At 26.9% G+C, this 18,649-nt stretch overlaps 1 protein-coding gene across 1 annotated transcript in view; it reads right to left on the reverse strand.

The window, feature by feature from the left end:
• Positions 1–18,649, reverse strand: part of LOC107441718 (isoleucine--tRNA ligase, cytoplasmic) — a 41,164-nt gene that overhangs the window by 6,567 nt on the left and 15,948 nt on the right. Inside the window, exons 8-22 of the mRNA XM_043048350.2 lie at positions 18,539–18,634; positions 17,152–17,274; positions 15,305–15,495; positions 14,577–14,703; positions 12,604–12,677; positions 12,328–12,522; positions 11,056–11,142; positions 10,524–10,607; positions 8,079–8,223; positions 7,828–7,966; positions 5,275–5,366; positions 5,114–5,191; positions 4,143–4,261; positions 2,472–2,574; positions 511–594 (exon numbers count right to left, since the gene is read on the reverse strand). Of these exons, the coding sequence (XP_042904284.1) occupies positions 511–594; positions 2,472–2,574; positions 4,143–4,261; positions 5,114–5,191; positions 5,275–5,366; positions 7,828–7,966; positions 8,079–8,223; positions 10,524–10,607; positions 11,056–11,142; positions 12,328–12,522; positions 12,604–12,677; positions 14,577–14,703; positions 15,305–15,495; positions 17,152–17,274; positions 18,539–18,634 (1,737 nt within the window). The remainder of the gene's footprint in view (positions 1–510; positions 595–2,471; positions 2,575–4,142; positions 4,262–5,113; positions 5,192–5,274; positions 5,367–7,827; positions 7,967–8,078; positions 8,224–10,523; positions 10,608–11,055; positions 11,143–12,327; positions 12,523–12,603; positions 12,678–14,576; positions 14,704–15,304; positions 15,496–17,151; positions 17,275–18,538; positions 18,635–18,649) is intronic.

Consider the following 18,649-nt stretch of genomic DNA (forward strand, 5'->3'; position numbering starts at 1 on the left):
TATTCAGTGCTAATAGGGTTTTATTGAAAATCATAAAATAATTCTTAGCTTAGTTTAACAAACTTAAACTGACCAAATGTGGTTAAGGTATCTCAAAATTTTCATTCTGAGTGAAACTATACATACTATGAATACTGACACATTTTCAGGTCTGCACTACAGTACACCAGGGCAACAATAACAGCACTGTTTCTGGTACAAATTCTAATTAAACATAGCTTTTAAAAAGCTTTTTCAAAAATTATCAGTGACCACTATAGCAATAATAATAAAAAAATTATTTAAATTTATAAATTAAGGCTTTAGTACTTAATGAATGCTTTGAGAATCTAATGGATTCTCAAAATTTAAAAAAATATATATAATTAAATAAAATAACAGGTAGAGCATAAAAAAATGAAGTAATGTTTTTTAATTTTGTTAAAAACAACAAAGAATTATTTAATTTATAAAACTTCAAACTAATATTATCACAGCATTAATGATCATAATTAAACTAATTTTTCAAACCTCAACAATGAATTTTTCTAAAGACTTCACATCTTCTAGATATTCTTTGCTTTCATGAATAACCACAAGCTCTGACAAAGGATACTGAAAAATATATATATATTATAACAATAACATCCATTCACTAGACAAAACAAAATCTAACACTGACAATAATAACAGCTTTAAAAAGATAATAAAAAAATAAATGCATTTATTACAGACTAAACTTTACAAATGTTACTTAAAATAAGTTACATAATTTCATGGTATATCACGCACAGTATACCAAAAAAAGATGTTTATTATATTTTTCAAGTTTTATTTGCATATAGATACAAAAATACTATATATCTATAATTAGGGGCTAAGACCCCTGTTCACTGACACACACCAACCCTAATGATTGCAGTTGGAATTATTCAAACAAAAATATATGTACTAAAAAGAAAACTTGTCTTGCCACTTTCCATGCCTAAATATTTCCCCCGTGATACTATTAAGATCTATTAGTGAACATAAATCATTTTTCCTAAGCAATCATTTATTGAAATAACATTTAAAATTAAAATTATATCGTTATAACAAATTTGGTAAGTTCACGCCTCTGTAATTTAATATTTTTGCATTCATTACTTTGTGCACGAAGCTGAAAGTTAAGTTCTGAATCATTTAAAGAATCTATTTAACTGTAATTCATAACAGTATATTAACGTAATTTGTACTAAAAATAATAATTGTAAATTGGTAAGTAAGATCAGGCACAAATTTAAATAACTTTACCTTAAAATGCAACATAGAATTACATCATTCTTATAATAAAAACAATCCTTAACTCATAATTAAAAAAAAATCCAAAACGTAATAATAACAGTACTTTAAATACCTTTAAATTAGGAATGCAAAAATATTTATAGGAGAACAATACCTTTATGACAGGGTATCAATTTTAAGCTGATGACAACCAAACCAATATGAAAATTAGTGTGGAAAAACCGGATCCTACCATGCGATTTTCCGGCCAATAAAAATGCACCGACAATCATGGGGGAAAATTTTTTTTAGACTATTATGTTTCTATTTTACCCTCTATCTCCTCTTAAGTGTGTGTGTGTATATATATATATATATATATATAGAAAACATAAAAANTATGACAATAACAGCCATGGTCAAATGTTCAGGAACGCAGGCAAACAGTTGGAAGGAAAATGTCATTTATTTAGGCAATTTTAAAGAGATGAGAGAGAGTCACATCATCTATTTAGATCATTTTCAAGCATTGGCGGAACCCAAATTGCACTTCAAAAATGTGTGCTTGAGTTTCTATCCTAGGGAAAGTAGCACAAGTATTTCTCTTCATTGTCTTAAGTCTCAAGGAAAAAGGGAAACATTAATAAATATAACAGGTCTATTAAATAAGTTGAGAGAAGAAGTCTTTCTCACAAGTTAGTTAGAGGGATAAACGTTAAAATATTAATAATACATACTTGAACTAAAAATAGGTTAAAAGACAGGATGTGAATATTAAAGTGTGGGAAAGAGCATTTAGTAATAAATTAAGAAAAAGATTTACAGAAATGGAATAACATAAAAAGCTAGTTGCAGCTTTTTATGTTACATATAAATACACACACATATATATATAAATAGATATACTTAAATTCTATTTAATATGTTATATCACGCACCTTTGTTTAAAAATAAAATGAATATTAATAATATGAATATTAACAATCATACAAACATATATCGCTCATGTCAAAATATAACAGCTACTTCAGCTCTTTTGTAAGAATAATTCAAATTATTTCACTAATACTGGTTGAAGAAACATGTATTGTATAAAAAAAGGCTGTTGATGAAATAATTATACATCTTCTTTAACAATTGGCCAATAGCACAGGACAAAGTAAAGATTGCATACAGAAATAAACTACAACATTTCTCTTTAAAATAAGATTTACTAAAATAAAATATACCTTTATAGGTAAAGTGTTTCTTTCTCGAATAAGGCGACCTATATCAATGACCTCTTGCATTCTAGCTACTTTTCTCTCAACTACAACATTGATTAAATGATCCCTAGAATATATAATAGAAAAAGCATTAAAAATGGATTTTACAATAATTTTTATAAACCAATAGTTTAACCTTATAGTTTAACTTTTAATAGTTTAACCAATAGTTCACAAAGGAGGAAAAAAAGATAATTAAATGATCTGAATGAAAAGTGTGTAATTCTAAAAAAATGGTACTTGTGATACTGCAAAACCATGCTAAGCAATATTTTGGGGGTCAAATATATTGTTGTAGAGGGATAGATTGCTGTATCAAGGACTAAATATTTTGGGAATACAAAAAGTTTTTTTTTTTTTCAAATTTAATACTATTTATAAACTACTTAAAAATGTATTAATATATGCATGCATTTATACATAATTTTATATGCTGTTTATTTTGACTGGAAATTTGCTTTTGCTCCACCATCTAAGGGAAAAATAAACTCACGAAAAAAAAGCATTATTTAGTTTAAAAATTAAACACACTTAAAGTTGCAGAGTTTTTATAGAATTGCTCAACATCAAATGTCTAAGGTACGGAAGTGTTTGATTTACTAATGTGATGTGTGTGATCATTAATGACTCATTATCATATGACATTAAAGAATAAAATCAAATAGGAATGTTACATCTGTGACTTCTAAAAAATAAGGGCTTACCAAATAAAGATAAAGTGAAGAACCAAATAAAAATAATAATTAAAAGCATGAAATACAATAAGTATGAACTCATGAACCAATGAAACTCATTTTTAATAAAATAAAGCTATAAGCTAATAAAAGTCACATTGATATTATCTTTTAGTTAATTGAAACAAAAATTGAACATTTTTTGGTTTGGGAACAATAACGCTAATGCTAATCTTAGAAAATTGGCTTTTCACACTTCTCACTCGAGCTGTTTGGAGTAGAACCTTCGAATGTTGAAAATGTTCGAATAAGTTATATTTCTTTTAAACTATCAATGTGCCAAATATCATTGCAATCAGATGAATGGTTTAGAAAAACAAACATTCCATTTCTTAATACAAATATGAAAGGAACTATATTTTATTGCAATATAAAACAGTGTTTCTTAATGTTTATCATTAAAAAAAAACTTTGTTACAAAGGTTTAGAGGTTCTACAAACTTGTCAATTATCTAAACAATAATTTAAATAATCAAAGGTTATATTTATCAGTTCTCAGTTCGACGATCAAATTAAATTCCAATTAATGTCATAGGGAATTATATAGTGGTACACAACACCATTTTAAATTGAATTAAATAAACCAAGAATCAATGAAAATGAAATTGATGAAAACCAATGAAAATTTTAGCACAAATTATATACCTGGAAGGAAGTGGGATAAGTTTTTAACTGCAAAAAAAGGAAGGAAAGAATGGATAGTCCTTATTACACATTAAAACTATGCAGAACTTTGGTTAGGAAGTGCTGTTTATAAGCCAGTGGAAAAAAAATAGAAAGATGACCAAAAATGAAGAAAAAAATTACTAATGCAAATAAAAAATATTTGAAAGACTTAAGATAGTAAGATCAATTTAGTATATTTTTAGACAACACTAATAAATAAAAATTAAATGCTTACTTTGTATCAGGTAGATACAAATAATGTATACTCTTCTGCTTATCACTTTTTTCATAATCAGCAAGTACTTTCTGTAGGTTTTGGTACATAAGTTCAGTGAAGAAAGGAGTGAATGGTGCCTAAATTAATGCGTCAAAAAATTTATATTAGTCAATTGCATATGTATACATACAAATACATATAAAACTTAAAATTATGCATATAGGGGTAATCCAACCACTTGTGTAATATGTATCAGAGACATGGAATTTAATCAAAAGCGATTTTGATCTTTAGAAAATATGACAAAACCTAATTTCAAGATTACCTTAAAAATTTACCACTCTTAAATACTCTTTTATTTCAAATTCATGGATTTTCATAAATTTCTGCAATAATATATTAAAAAAATGATGTTTAACAAATTTTTCTCAACGGCAATAGACACTTTTATTTTGAGTTATGTCGAATTTGGAGCACATAATTCACAGGGGGGGGGGAGAGAAAAACTTGCAGAAAACAATTTTAAATAACTTTCATCTTAAAAGAAAATAAATCATTCATAATTAATTAATAATTGACAATAATAAATAATAGAAACGACTATTTTTTGCAAAATGCTGTTTTTCAAAATTTCAACATAGTTAATTATTTTGGCTGAAATACTAAAAATACTTTGAATTAAAATAATTTGAAAATTTTCGATTTATTGGATTTTCAAAAACACCACATTTTAAGTGTCTCTCTTCTTGTTTCTGATATAAAAGTTTGAATGTAATAGCAAATATTTATATTTTTAATAGCATTATAAAATAAACAAAGCAATATTCAATTGCCTTCTTAAAATATCAGTAAGCTCTGAAATTGCATTGAAATATTTATTTAAAAAACCACAAATAAGCTAAAAATGATGAATAAAAAGAAAGAGGAAAAGAAAATTATTAAACATTGAAAAAACAACTCATTTTAGAAACCATTGCAAAATATCTCACCATCATTCTGATCATAGTGTAGAGAACTAAAAACAAGGTTTCCAAAGCAATTTTACAGTCAGTTTCTCCTCCATCACCCTACATAAACATTGATTTTAATATTCAAAATTATTAATAAATAAAAGAATAAATGGCAATTACAATGAAAACAAAATAATTACTTTCAATCTTCGCCGATTCATTCGAACATACCAATTCGTTAGATGATCAACAAATTTAACTAACCTTGGCACAACAGTATATAATCGATAGGCTATATAAGAGGGAGGAAAAAGCTTTATCATTGATGTTACAATTGCGATGCATGCACAATAAGTCAATAAGAAATTTATGGTAAACTAAAATTTTATAATTTTGCTGCCTTTAGAAATAACCTCTAATTAATATTTGTTTACTTTTCTTAATTAAAACTAGAAAGTTGATAATTAGTTTTAGTGCAAATGAGAGTAGATACAAGCAAAATTAATAAAGTGTGCTTAGAGTAGAAAATTTAAATAAAAATGAAGTGATAATAGTGATAAAAATTTACTGATAATTAGTGATAATAAGCGGAAACAGATAATGAGTGGAGTAAATCTGTTTGCCTGATATTTGAAATGTGCATTAAACTAGGTCCTAGAGACTTGAATAAAATTTTAATAAGTACATTAACTAATATTTTTCTCAATTTTATTATGAAGTAAAAAAAATTAAAAACACTATATCACTTTTTTAAATTTGAGTTAATCAGGGCTTGTAGGATACCACTTAACAATAAGATTAATTAATTAATTAAATTACAAAAGTATTAAGAAAAGTATAAGATACATAGAATTTTATTAAAAGTTTTAGATGACATTTTAAAAATTCACTTCAATTAATTTGGTTCTCACAATAATTAATAAGTCAAACTGCTTTAAAATATGCAAATAAATATTAATGTATAAAAGAATAATTAAATCTAATAACTTTTAATCATATAAAAATTTAATAAAACGTCTTAATATAAGCAAACTAGTTAATTCAGTTACCAACATTTAATAAAAGTTACAAGCATATAAAAAATAAGAAAAAATAGACATTTAATTACAGCAACAAACAATGTCAACATACATTTGACAATTAAACTTAATAGATCTTTGTGAAGCATGCTATAATTTATAATATAATCGGGTTAAATACTATAATACAATATAATTTATAAAAACAATAATTACAAGTGGGGAAAAAGGTAAACGATTAATAAATCAGTTCAGAACAACAGTACAAAATTATGGGATAAAAATCTAGAAGACATATACCAACACAATTAATAAATCCCAAATTTTCATAATTATTATTATTAGTTGCCAACATTAATAGTGTTTTAATTAATCTAAACATGCTTTTAGAAGTTCATCCCATCAAAATAAAAGTTCACTATATTCAGTATCCTTTGGCACGACACTATTGAAGCTCACTCATGATAGTCTGAAATTACAACTATCAAGCAATTTTCTCCTGTACATATAACTTTAGGCAGGTTGTAAACAACTTATTACTACAATGCCAACATAAAGGTACCTTGGTACTCATATTAGTTTATTTGGAATCTCCATTCATTTTACTTTTTAGTACATAGCTAATTTTTTCTTATTCCAATTAGTATCTAGCACCGAACTTTATTATTATTGGCAACGTTTTCCTACTTTTAAGCCTCTCTTAAATAGATTAATACCAATTCTTCATTAGTTTTACTTTTCAGTATATAACTTTCTTTTAATATATCAATTACTAAACTAAACTCAGTGGCTCGACAGCCCATAGAGGGTCAAGGCCTACTGTGCCCATCTCAGTTTTCTTGACCTTGGGCTCTGGGGTGCAGGAGATGTTCCGGTCAGGTGGTCAGTCAAACACGGAACCCCCAGTGTTTAGTTCCCAAGCATGCTTGGTACTCATTTATCGACCCACTGAAGGGATGAAAGGCCGAGTCAACCTTGCCCGGCCTGAGGATCGAACCAGGGACCTGTGGCACAACAGAGCGAAGTGCTACTGCTCAGCCACCGGGCGTCAATATTTCAATTACAGTTTATTTAAAATTATTCAGTTTTAATAAACATGTTTTCAAACATGCGGTTTCAGATAACTATAGAAATGCTTTCTTGGTGAAGAAGTCAGCCAATGCTATCAAGTTCCAATTTTTTCGCTGAGTTTATCAGACATAACGAATGAAAGAACAATATACTCCTTTTTTGATAAAATAAGAGTTATAAGCTAGGAAACATAACTGATTTTATGCTTAAAATCTTTGAAAGTATGAAATCACCAATAGTTGAATCTAAAACAATTGCTATAGAAATAAGAAAATTCCATTCTTCAAATGGCTCTATCAAACAAACTAATTGTAAATTATGAAAGAATTATAGGACTGGTAATAAAATTGCCTCCTGTAGACGTCCAAATTTCAGCAAAATTGCTTTATGGAGTTCAATTACTTATCATAGATTATAAACTCTTTTATTTTTATTGTGATAGATTACTTTCAATTATTTTCATTTTGGAAATCGGATTATGTCAAAATTTGGAAAACAGAGAAAAAATACAGATGCCTAATTCAAAACAATAGTTTTATATTTTTTTTATCTATAAAAGATGAAAAACATTTTTAAAAATTTTTTTTACATAAAACGTTTAAGTTTTTATTAACTGTATAACCTACAAAAGTATATTAATTCTAAAAAGATTAATTAACAAACCTTTCATTTCCTTCTTCACAAAATCCACAAGACTTTGAGTAAATGACAATATCCAACAATCCATTATATTTTGAGTCTTATCTTGATAGTTTTTCTCATTATATGAATCTTCAGAATATATGAATTTGGTATCCCAATTCTAAATAACAAGAAAGAGAAAGTACAAGTAAATAAAAATGCATGAAATGAGTCTTTAATTACATAACATACTGTATGTTATTTTCAACAAACTAAAATGAAGACAAATTTACCTTTTCATACATATGGATATTCTGCACTAAAAATCGATAAGAATTATACCACGGCAAAAAGACATCTTTTAAAACGTCTCGGACACCTTCCTCTTTGAACCTTAGTGTTTCTGCTCGAACAACAGGGGAATTGATTAAATAAAGCCTGTAATTCAAAAGAAAAAGAGTAAATAAATATCAGGAACAAATCAAAAATTTTAAGAACTGTTTTTGGCACAGTCAGAGAGGGTATTGTGTGTTGAAAGAGATTTAACCATGAAATTTCAAAAGATGTTTAAAAAAAAAAAGAATATTTATGATCTTAAAGAGAAAACAGGGGTTAGGGCACATAAAAAAAATGTGAGACAGCAAGCACACAAAAAAAGACCACAGAAGAAATGAATTGATGAGGTTGAGAGAAACCTCAAGATCTTAAAAAAAGCAAGTAAAAGCATGACACACACGGCTTTGGAATAAAATTGTTAGGGAGGTCATGGCCTAATACGGTAATATCAGTAACAAAGTAAATAAGTAACAAATCAACTTGTAAGCATAAGGCTTTAAATAACTTCCAGTGTTTTCATCATAGAAAAAAAATGGGTGGCAATTTCTCACCCTTTCTCAAAAACAGGGTGAGATTTCAAAAAGTTAAGAGAGATTTCTAAACAGATAAAAGNTTAAAGCATTGAATATTTTTGGTGCATCATCATAGAAGATTTTGCCTTTACAAGGTATTTGTCCATCTTACATAAGTGCATAAAAAATTTGAACGTCTTACATGAAGAAACCTTACCTACGGTAAACACGTGGTTGCAGAGAAATGTGTTCTGAAAGGGGTTCCGTGGTTGTGTTCTGTTGTTCGAAAAGTTTCTGAACAATACTGGTAAATAGGGAGGCTAGATAATGGGGCAGATGTTGAAAATAATGTAAGATCCAGGAAGAAAAGTGAAACGGATTTTATTCTAAATGCGTAATTCGAAGCTTTTTCCAAAATGCGAGAAATTGGCGAATTTTGAAATTGATTAATAGAATGCGCGAATTTCTCGCGGTAATCATTTTTTATTGCGAGAAAAGAAAAAAAGATGCGAGATTCTCGCGTTCTCGCGCTGCAGTGAAAACACTGACTTCAAAACAAAGTATCTTTAAAAAGCTTTAGATTAATATAAATGTATATTTAAATAATGTATATTTTATTATTAATAAATGGGTGAGTTCCATAACACAGAACCAGTGGAGTTCATCTAAATAGCTTTAATTGTTGAAATGATCATCAAATTTAAAGAGTTTAAAAAGTTCAATCAGTGTTAACTTCATACAAGAGACCTGAATTTCTTCCCGCATAAACAAATGATTTAGTGTCAAATAAATTTTTAATAATTAACTTTCACTTGTTATAAAAAATATTATTTTGTAATATATTTTTATCAAAATCTTTTCATTGAACTGAAAATTCTTTTAAAATATGCCTTGAGAAATGGGGAAACTAATTATGTTCAACAGAATTTTTCATCAAATAAAAAATTAAAAAAACTGTTTGAAGAAAATAAAAAAACATTTGATAATGCAATGCAGTTCTGATATTCCTGAAGATTGTAATTAAAAATTGATAAATTCTGATTTTTCTCCACCAGGTTTTTTAATTTATAAATAAAATAAAATTTACATTTTTATTTCAATCATAAATTACATATTTATTTTAATTATTGAATTTTTATTCAAAATTTGTTATTACAAATTGCAATTTATTCTTTTTTTTTTTAATTGAAAGCTAATATAAAACATGTAATGACATCACATGAAACCAATGAATTAAATTAGTTCAAAAGGTCAGTAATCAAAAAAGTTTTGACATTTCGTAAGTTGAGTTATTTATAGTGCACATCACTCATTCTATGTTGCACAATTTGCCAATTTATTGATTAAAAAGTGTTTTATGAAAAGGGAGTTACAGAATTTTAGATCTTCTGTACAGAAGCAGATTGAAATAGAATGATATATAAAATTAAAAGGGCATTTATAAAATAAAAAATCACTAAGGTGACTGGGGATCAAACATTTTTCCACTTTTAAAGGTTTATTTATTTTATTTTATTTTTCATTTAGGAATGTTTAAGGAATATTTATAAAAATAAATAAAAAAACAGCTTTACTCAAGATTTAATATATAAGATTTTGGTAGATGACTACACTTATAATGGTTACTGGCATGAATTATATTTTTTTTAAAGCAAAACAGTATATTAAGACAAGTAATTAATATATTATAGCTTAAAAACTCAGTTTAAGTTGTTAAATAGTCCTTATGCAGCATTATTAATAACTATTTATTTACTTTTGAATTTTTAAAACTTAAGAATTAAATACTCCAAATATGTTCTGCAACAAAAATCACAACAAAGGTGTTACTATTAGAAAATATAGTATATAAATGTAGCAAAAGTAATTTAAATTACAATAACAGCCTACCTAAGAGAATCAGCACCAAACTTGTTAACAACATCCATAGGATCAGGATAATTCTTTTTCCTCTTGCTCATCTTTTGTCCATCACTAAAATAAAAAGAAAATCTAATATATTACAAAGCATTTCAAGTGTGAAGGAAATTTACAATTAACTATTATTATTCAGTAAATATTCCATTCAAATCAAACAGACATGGAACGGAAACAAATTTCGGTAAACATACATGAACTAAAGATTTTAGTTTTAAAAACAACATAGGAAAAAAAAACTTTTTTTAACCAGGTATTATTGATATTATGTCTTTTTCAGAGTAATTTTTGAACTGAATTGTAGTTAAAGAATATGCATAGGACTTAATATGATGCCGAGGCAAGTTCATTTTAAGAAACGGTAATATTAATAAACAATCAACTAGAGTGCCATTCCCACATCTTTATTTATGATTACCTTTTAAAAAAAACTTAAAAAAAAGCTAAATGATTACTTTTTAAAAAAATTTTAAAAAATCCAGTGACAAGAATAAAATTTAATTACCTAGCTAAGACCAGACCATTCACAATCAAATTTTTAAATGGTGCTTTTCCATGTAAAGCTGTAGATATCACCAAAAGTGTATAAAACCTGAAACAAAGAGTATAGTTGGTTACACACACATTGAAATTATGATACAAATTTTAACAAATCAATTTAAAGCCAAGCACAATGAACTTTGAATCAACATTAATATCCTGCGACTTCTCTATCAATAATATATTAAAATAGAGGGAAAAAACAGCAAGGTGCAGATCATTTGCAAATGAAGTATTTTTTCTTACTTTACTATTCTTTTAGTAAATTACATTAATTGGATCCACCTTGAACGCTTCGAAAGGCTGAGATTTTAAGAAAAGAAGTAGCAAATATGAGTTTAGAAATAACAACAAAGCCAAAGATGGGGAAAAAATTTTACAAGATGTTTTGCGTTTAGTTGATTATTTAATAAACCAATACAAACTCTCTTAGTTTTGCCAATTGGTTATGGTTATATATAGAAATTTTTTTTTTTTTTATTTCACCTTCCAAAATCTATAACCCTGGTATTCAGGGAATATTCAAATACTACATTTGCCTTCATTCTTAAGTCAAATTTCTTTCTTAATTTCTTAGAAATTTCTACATAGACAAAATTCTAAAAATATTTTTGGAGTGAATCAATGGGTTTTTGCCCATAAATGTTTGAAAATAGTATGTATTATTTTTTAACTTATAGTAAATTTTGTTAATAAAATCATAATAACAAAAAAAACTGTTTCTTCATTATTTAGAAATTAATAGTTTTTAAATTCAAAATAAAAATTACTGAGTTTAAAATTATTTAAAGTGATTACTAAAGAAAAAAGGCACTATTTTAAAAAGTACTTTTTACTTGAGGCACAATTCTTTAATGCAGTCGCATTACTCATTTAAGTGCTTACACAAGAAAAAAGAGCAAAAAAATACATCAAATTCTGAAAACTAAAATTTTTAATTAGACTAAGAGAAAATGGAGAAACTCAGTAGAGTTGGAAGCTATGGCAGCATTTAAGAAACACAAATGTACCATAATTGGAAAATTGTACTAAATTAAACTATATTTAAGACAGAACTTGCATAGTATTGTTTTAAATTGACTGCTTGTGCACTTTTTATATCGATTTACCACATTAACCTGATAACTTTCCGGTTTTGATTTAGATTTTTCATTTATTCTCTGTGATGTAACCATAGAGCTAAAACTTTTAAAAGAATACAAACAGCAATGAAAATAGAAATATTCATATATATTACCAGCCTCTAGTTTGATCAACTCCTTCTGCAATAAAATCTGCAGGGAATATGTCATTAAATTCTTTAGCATTTTCAAAAGGGTAGTGAACTTGAGCGTATGGCATACTACCGCTTTCAAACCAGCAATCAAAAACCTCTGTTACTCGTTTTAAAACTCCCTTTCCACGAGAAGATGGAATGGTCAGCTGATCAACACTAAAAATATAACACAAGGATTTTTAAATACATCAATATAAATTTTAAAACTAAATGCACCTCAAAAGCAAAGGTACTTACTGTTCTCTATGAAGATCAGTAACTTTAGTGTTGGTGAGTTGCTCAAGTTCTTCAATAGACCCTACACACACTATCTACCAAAGACAAGATGAAATATTTCACATTTTAATACGCTAATTCAACATATTATGAATTTGAAAGTTTCATTAATGGTACATAAAACATAGTTAAGCAGTTTTTTAAAAAAGTAAAGAAATTAAATGAAAAACTAAAATTACCCATCAAAATCAATCTAACTATTTCCTTTTTTTAAAGCAAAATAAAATTGCTTTTCAATTTTAGCAATGCAATAGTGCAATTTTAATTCATTAGTTACTTTAACTGATGGTGTGATGAAATTTTCCATCAAAAGTTTAAACAATTTTAAGGATAATAATTTCTGCTGAAAATATCAAAAAAAAATATTCTTTGTATATTTTTTCCCTTCTTTTTTTCTGCAATTTTAATCCATTTATGTGCAACTAATTATCCAATCCAGACAATTATTGCACATAATTATTAAATTCTCTAATTATAAGCAGGAAAATATATTTTTTAAAAAACTAATTTTGGATCTTTAAGATTCAAAAATTTTTGAATTAAAAGTGTTAAATTCCATAAAAATTGCTATTTATCAGGTACAGTCAGGTCATAGGGAGAGACCATTAAACCAAAAGAACCTGCTTAGAGAAGCAGAGATCAGCCTGTGCTTACTGAAGTAATGAAAAAGAATTGCAAACTTTTCCCTCACTAAGTGGTCACACTTATCCCAGAAGCAATGATAAAAGGATGGTTACCAAGTAGCATTCAATCCATGCAGTCTGATTACAAAGATATGCTTTTCGTTGATTTCCTTACCTTTTTTTTAATTCTAGCATTATAAAAAATGACATTTTTTTAATTCAAACAGGCGTTTGATTTTTTTTTAAGTCAAATATTTCTGATTACAAAACCTAAAAATTCTGCATAAACTATTTTTAAATCAAGCAATCCACTGGGGAAGCATTAATAAATGTGCATAAAGTAAAAACATTAAGACAAGCAAATTTACAGCCGCATAAACAGTTAACCATATGCCTTATAATACTTCCAGTATACATAAAGGTTGTTCAGTAATTTAAGCCTGTTTAATGCCGCTTTAAAATTTTGACAAAATTTAATTACAACCTGAAAATAAAAAAGAAATATTTTATGAAAAAGAATTATACTGATTTTAATATTTCTTTTCCTTTGGGTATGTTTTATACACTATTTATTTCACATTATAACAAGCTTAAACTATCTACAATAAAAAATTAGTCAAATTGAAATCTTTAGAATGATAAATTCTATGTATGATTTGTTATTGATAATTATGCTTGGGATCTACAAAAAAGTAAAATGATTGAATATGGGTATAGTAAGTGTACAATTCTGGCGTGTAGTGGATCTTTATCATGGTACCTTTTTTCAATACATTGATGCAAAATATATAATAAATAACATTAATTCAAATACAGACTATAAAATATATATACACATACTAATCCAAATACACACATACACCCACTTATTTTCAATCCAAAATTAACTCTTTGACATGACCATTCAACTTTCTCACCCATAAATCATTCCTCTGTTGAGAGGAAATTAATTATTCAATTAATATAATTATTAACCTAGTAGATGGTTAAGTAGAGACAAAAAACTCTGAAATAAAAGAACTACTAATTGAAATTACATAAATAAGTCTACTTACAAATAAGTGACATTACTCTAAGTGACATTTTAATAAATTTAGGAGAGAATAGAAAACAGCAAGAGTTTGCTTACAAAAGGCATCTTTCTGTCATTTTATATTGATGCAAAATAAAATTTAGTTCTATAAATACAGCCAAGCAAGACATAAGTTTTTAAATGAAATCTATAAACTTCACACTTTTATAGTTTGTTGATACTTTCTTTCACAAAGCTGATTGAATACGCTAAGCAAGTAATTAACAGTAAAAACTTACTTCTTCTCCATCATCACTGACCCATAAAGGAATTGGTGTTCCCCAATATCTGTTTCTAGAAACTGCCCAATCACGAGCATCTCTTAACCAGTTGGCAAATCTTTTTTCTTTGACAAAATCTGGAACCCTATGATATATGCAACATTAAAATTTGTTTATCGTTAAGATCATGTTAATTAAGTTAGATTATTATAATTTTTTGATCAAAGAATTACAAAACTTTAATTGCTATTTGTTATATACATTAGGGTGATTTTTATGAATACGAGGAAGAATAAAATCAATTCGTAAAACAAATAAGTGGCTATTCTAAATATTTGTTCAAAATTTATCTTCAAATATGTATAAGATCAAACCATGAAAGCAAAAATTTGTAATTGCTTTGTAAATACAAAAATTTGTAATTGCTTTGCAAATATATTTACTGGAATTTTGATGAACAAATGTTTTTAAAATCAAGTTTTTGTGAAATATTGAATGAGGGTTAATTTTAAAATATGATGTTACATAACAAGGGTCATTACATTACATAAAAATGAGGATAATGATGTTTTTGAATAATGAGTTTCTTGCGTAGTTCAAAAACAAATACATATTTTTGAACCTAACAAGCAAACTTTCATTTCTCAATAATGTTATTTAAGTCAACAACAAATGATCAAATTTTGCAACATTAATATAAAATACAATTACATCTTTAAAAAACAAATATTAAAACAGTACCATACCAATATGTTTCCTTGTTTGCCTTCAATAAAGTTTCAGTCATATGTTCTACTCTAATGAACCAAGATGGTACTGCACGATAAATGAGAGGAGTATCAGATCTCCAACAAAATGGGTAGCTGTGTTTTGTAGTAGACTGGTGGACCAACCTCCCCTTGCTCTTTAAGTACTTTACGATATTTTTATCAGCATCCTATCATTAAATGCAAAAAATTAACTTTCAAAAGCCCACACATAAAAAACTAAATTATGATAATCGGCTAGATTACAAGAATAGAAGAAAAAGAATCGTCACTTAAAAAAGATTAAAAAAATTTCAATCTTAAGATATAGGTGCAAATATTTAAATAGCTAATTGATATATTTAAGCACATTATTTACGCAATGGTAGAAATCTTCTTCTAACCTGATATAATCTTTAAGACAGGATGAAAAACAAAATTCATTTTGAATATTATATAAGATTAGTTCATAGCTTCTGGAAGTCCTAGCTTCCTAGCACAGGTTGTTCAACTACCAAAGGGGAAGAGCACATCTCGTCTGCAGAAGGCAAAATTATGATGGCGTGTCTTCGGATCAATCTTAGGAATGTTTCCCAGATGGTCGCCAATAGCCCTATGTGCAGCTCCAGCACAACATAAATAAAGTACCTACCTACTTTCCTTGAATGCTCAAAGCAGTAGCCAAATAACAATTTAAGATTAACTTAATTTGTTTAATTTTGCCTACACTTACATAAACTTCTCTGCATAATTGACTTTAAATACTTATATGTAAGTTGTTTCACTTTACGCAGTGATAGACAAAATCATTCTAAATAAAAATCAAATCAATAATAAAATGTTAAATCACAAAATTCGCTACCACTCTGAATAATCGAATAAAAATGTTCCAGGTATAGAATACTTAGAGCAGTAGGTGAAAAACAAAATTTATTTTAATTATATATGAGAATAGTTATCTTCAGATTGATAAGTACGAGATTGTCTGGGAAGTAAAAGTGGCTTAAGCACAATACTGACCATGTAGAAACAATCATTTGATCAATCAGAAAATTGTGGAGATTGAATCTCTATAAACCCCAGTCCTATAACAAACTACTAAGGGAATGTTTTGCTCATGAGAATAGTTATAGATCTATACAAAAAACAAAATTTCTTTTGATTCAATTTTATATGCTTTTGAAAAGAACGTAATTTTAACTGATGTTCTGAGCTCAATGTGCTATCAATCAATGAAATGTATTTGAGTTAACAAACTAAGCAGACTAGAGAGATATAGCTTTAAGAAAAATGATTTTGAAGTTTTCTGGACATACATTGCGGATTGAGAGAGGCTGCACTAAAAATCCAAAATTTGGTACTTAATGATTTCTAATTTTTCCTACTTATAAATCCCTGGGAAGATTATTTTAATTATTAATTTTAAAGATTTTGCATGTTGCTAATAAAAAAAGGCTAACAGTTATACAATTAAGTTTGAGCATTTTATTATATATATTTTATTAGAAAACAAAAATAAAATTTCAGTCTCTATCTCTATTAAAGTAAAAACTTATTCAAAAAGCGTCTGTACTCATATGAGACTAACTAAAAAAAAAAATAAAGATTGCAATTAATTCTGAAATCTTTTAAATTATCTTTAAATACAAGCAATCATTCAATAAAGCAGTCAGGTATTCATGCTATAAACTAAATAGATCAGCTAAAGACAAACTATTATATTGGATTACCAGTTATTTAACAATAAAACATAATTACCTTAATTTAATATAATTCATTATATATTAAAATTAGAATTTCAACAGTAAATAAAAAGTTACAATAATGTTTGTAAGAAAATTAATTACTTTAACATATTGATCTTTGAAATCTGTCACTGGATCAACAAACTTTCCACTGAAATCTAACGGGCATATTATTTCTTGATCTTTGGTAATGATTCCATATTTAAGACATATTCTATAATCATCCTATAAAATAAATAAAAAATAATTATAAAATCTGTTTTTATATAATAAACATAAATTACTGAAAATTTAATTCATTTGTCATTCAATTATTATCTATCTTAGAAAAATGGAAATTTGAAACATACGCAAAAGAGATAGGGTCTTAGTAATTTGTGTACTTATAGTCTTAATGGACAAAACATTAAAAATAAACTATCATTAAATTACAATTGCATGGTAGCAGGCATGGGATGGATGGAAAAATTAACCAATACAGAAAAAAACCTGAATTTCTAATTTTTATCTAATCTAATTTTTGTAACAGATGGTAAAAATTTCATTAGTAGTAATTTTCCAGTTCTGTTTTATTCATGTACATAAAATATACTAAAAGCACTTTTCGTGTTACAAAATAAAAAATAGCGATTTTTTTTAAGAAAAAATATTTTTAAAAAAAAAATAACTAAGAATATATTTAAAAAAAATTACCTGAATACATGGAAATACAATAAAGAAATTATGTGGACAAAAAAACAAATTTTTTTTAAAAATCATTTGTTTCTTTATTTCTGCAACTATTTAAGATACAGCGGCGATAATTGTAAAATCAGCTTTGTAACGTGCTATTTAATATTATAAGTTAGCATAAACATTTGTGAGAAAATATTGTTTTCTAATTGAAAACTCGTTCTTTCAATAGCACAATACCAATTTTTTTTTCTGGGGGGGGGGGATATTGGGACTTTTGCATGCCTGGGACACAATAGGAGAGCCTCTTTCTCTGATTTTAGCTTATATGAACAAAATTTCCTTCCAGATTGACAAAATCCCCTACTTTTACCTGATTTCTGGTTCTGTGGCTGCAAGCATGTTAATGGGCATACATTAAGTTAATTTAAAAAATATTAACCTACTGGCGATACAGCAAATGAATAAAATTGGGAGAATGTTTCTTCCCAATACACTATTTCTCTATCTAAATACAAAGAAAACCGGTTTTGCTATGGGGAGAAGACTGCAGTTAATAATAAGACTTTTTTATTAAAATTATCTCTACCAATGAGTACCTTAGCTTAAGTTTTATAATAGATTACACTTAAATTTACCTTTTGAGAACAAACTTAGAAAAACAGCAAACACTACATTTACATAAAATTAAAAATTTTGTGTACAACAAATTTAATATATTTTATTCACCATTAAATAAACATAAAATTTAATAGCAAAAGGTTTGTCCACTGACTGAAAATTAAAATAAATTCCGTCTATAAAATAATATACTCACTTCTCCGAAATATGGAGCTTGATGTACAACACCAGTACCACTTTCTTCAGTTACATAAGTATCACAAACAACTCTAAATGCTCCTTTTGCTTTTAACTAAAAAACAAAAAA

This window comes from Parasteatoda tepidariorum, chromosome 2 (genome assembly GCF_043381705.1).
Source record: "Parasteatoda tepidariorum isolate YZ-2023 chromosome 2, CAS_Ptep_4.0, whole genome shotgun sequence".
In the NCBI taxonomy this organism is placed as follows: Eukaryota; Metazoa; Arthropoda; class Arachnida; order Araneae; family Theridiidae; genus Parasteatoda; species Parasteatoda tepidariorum.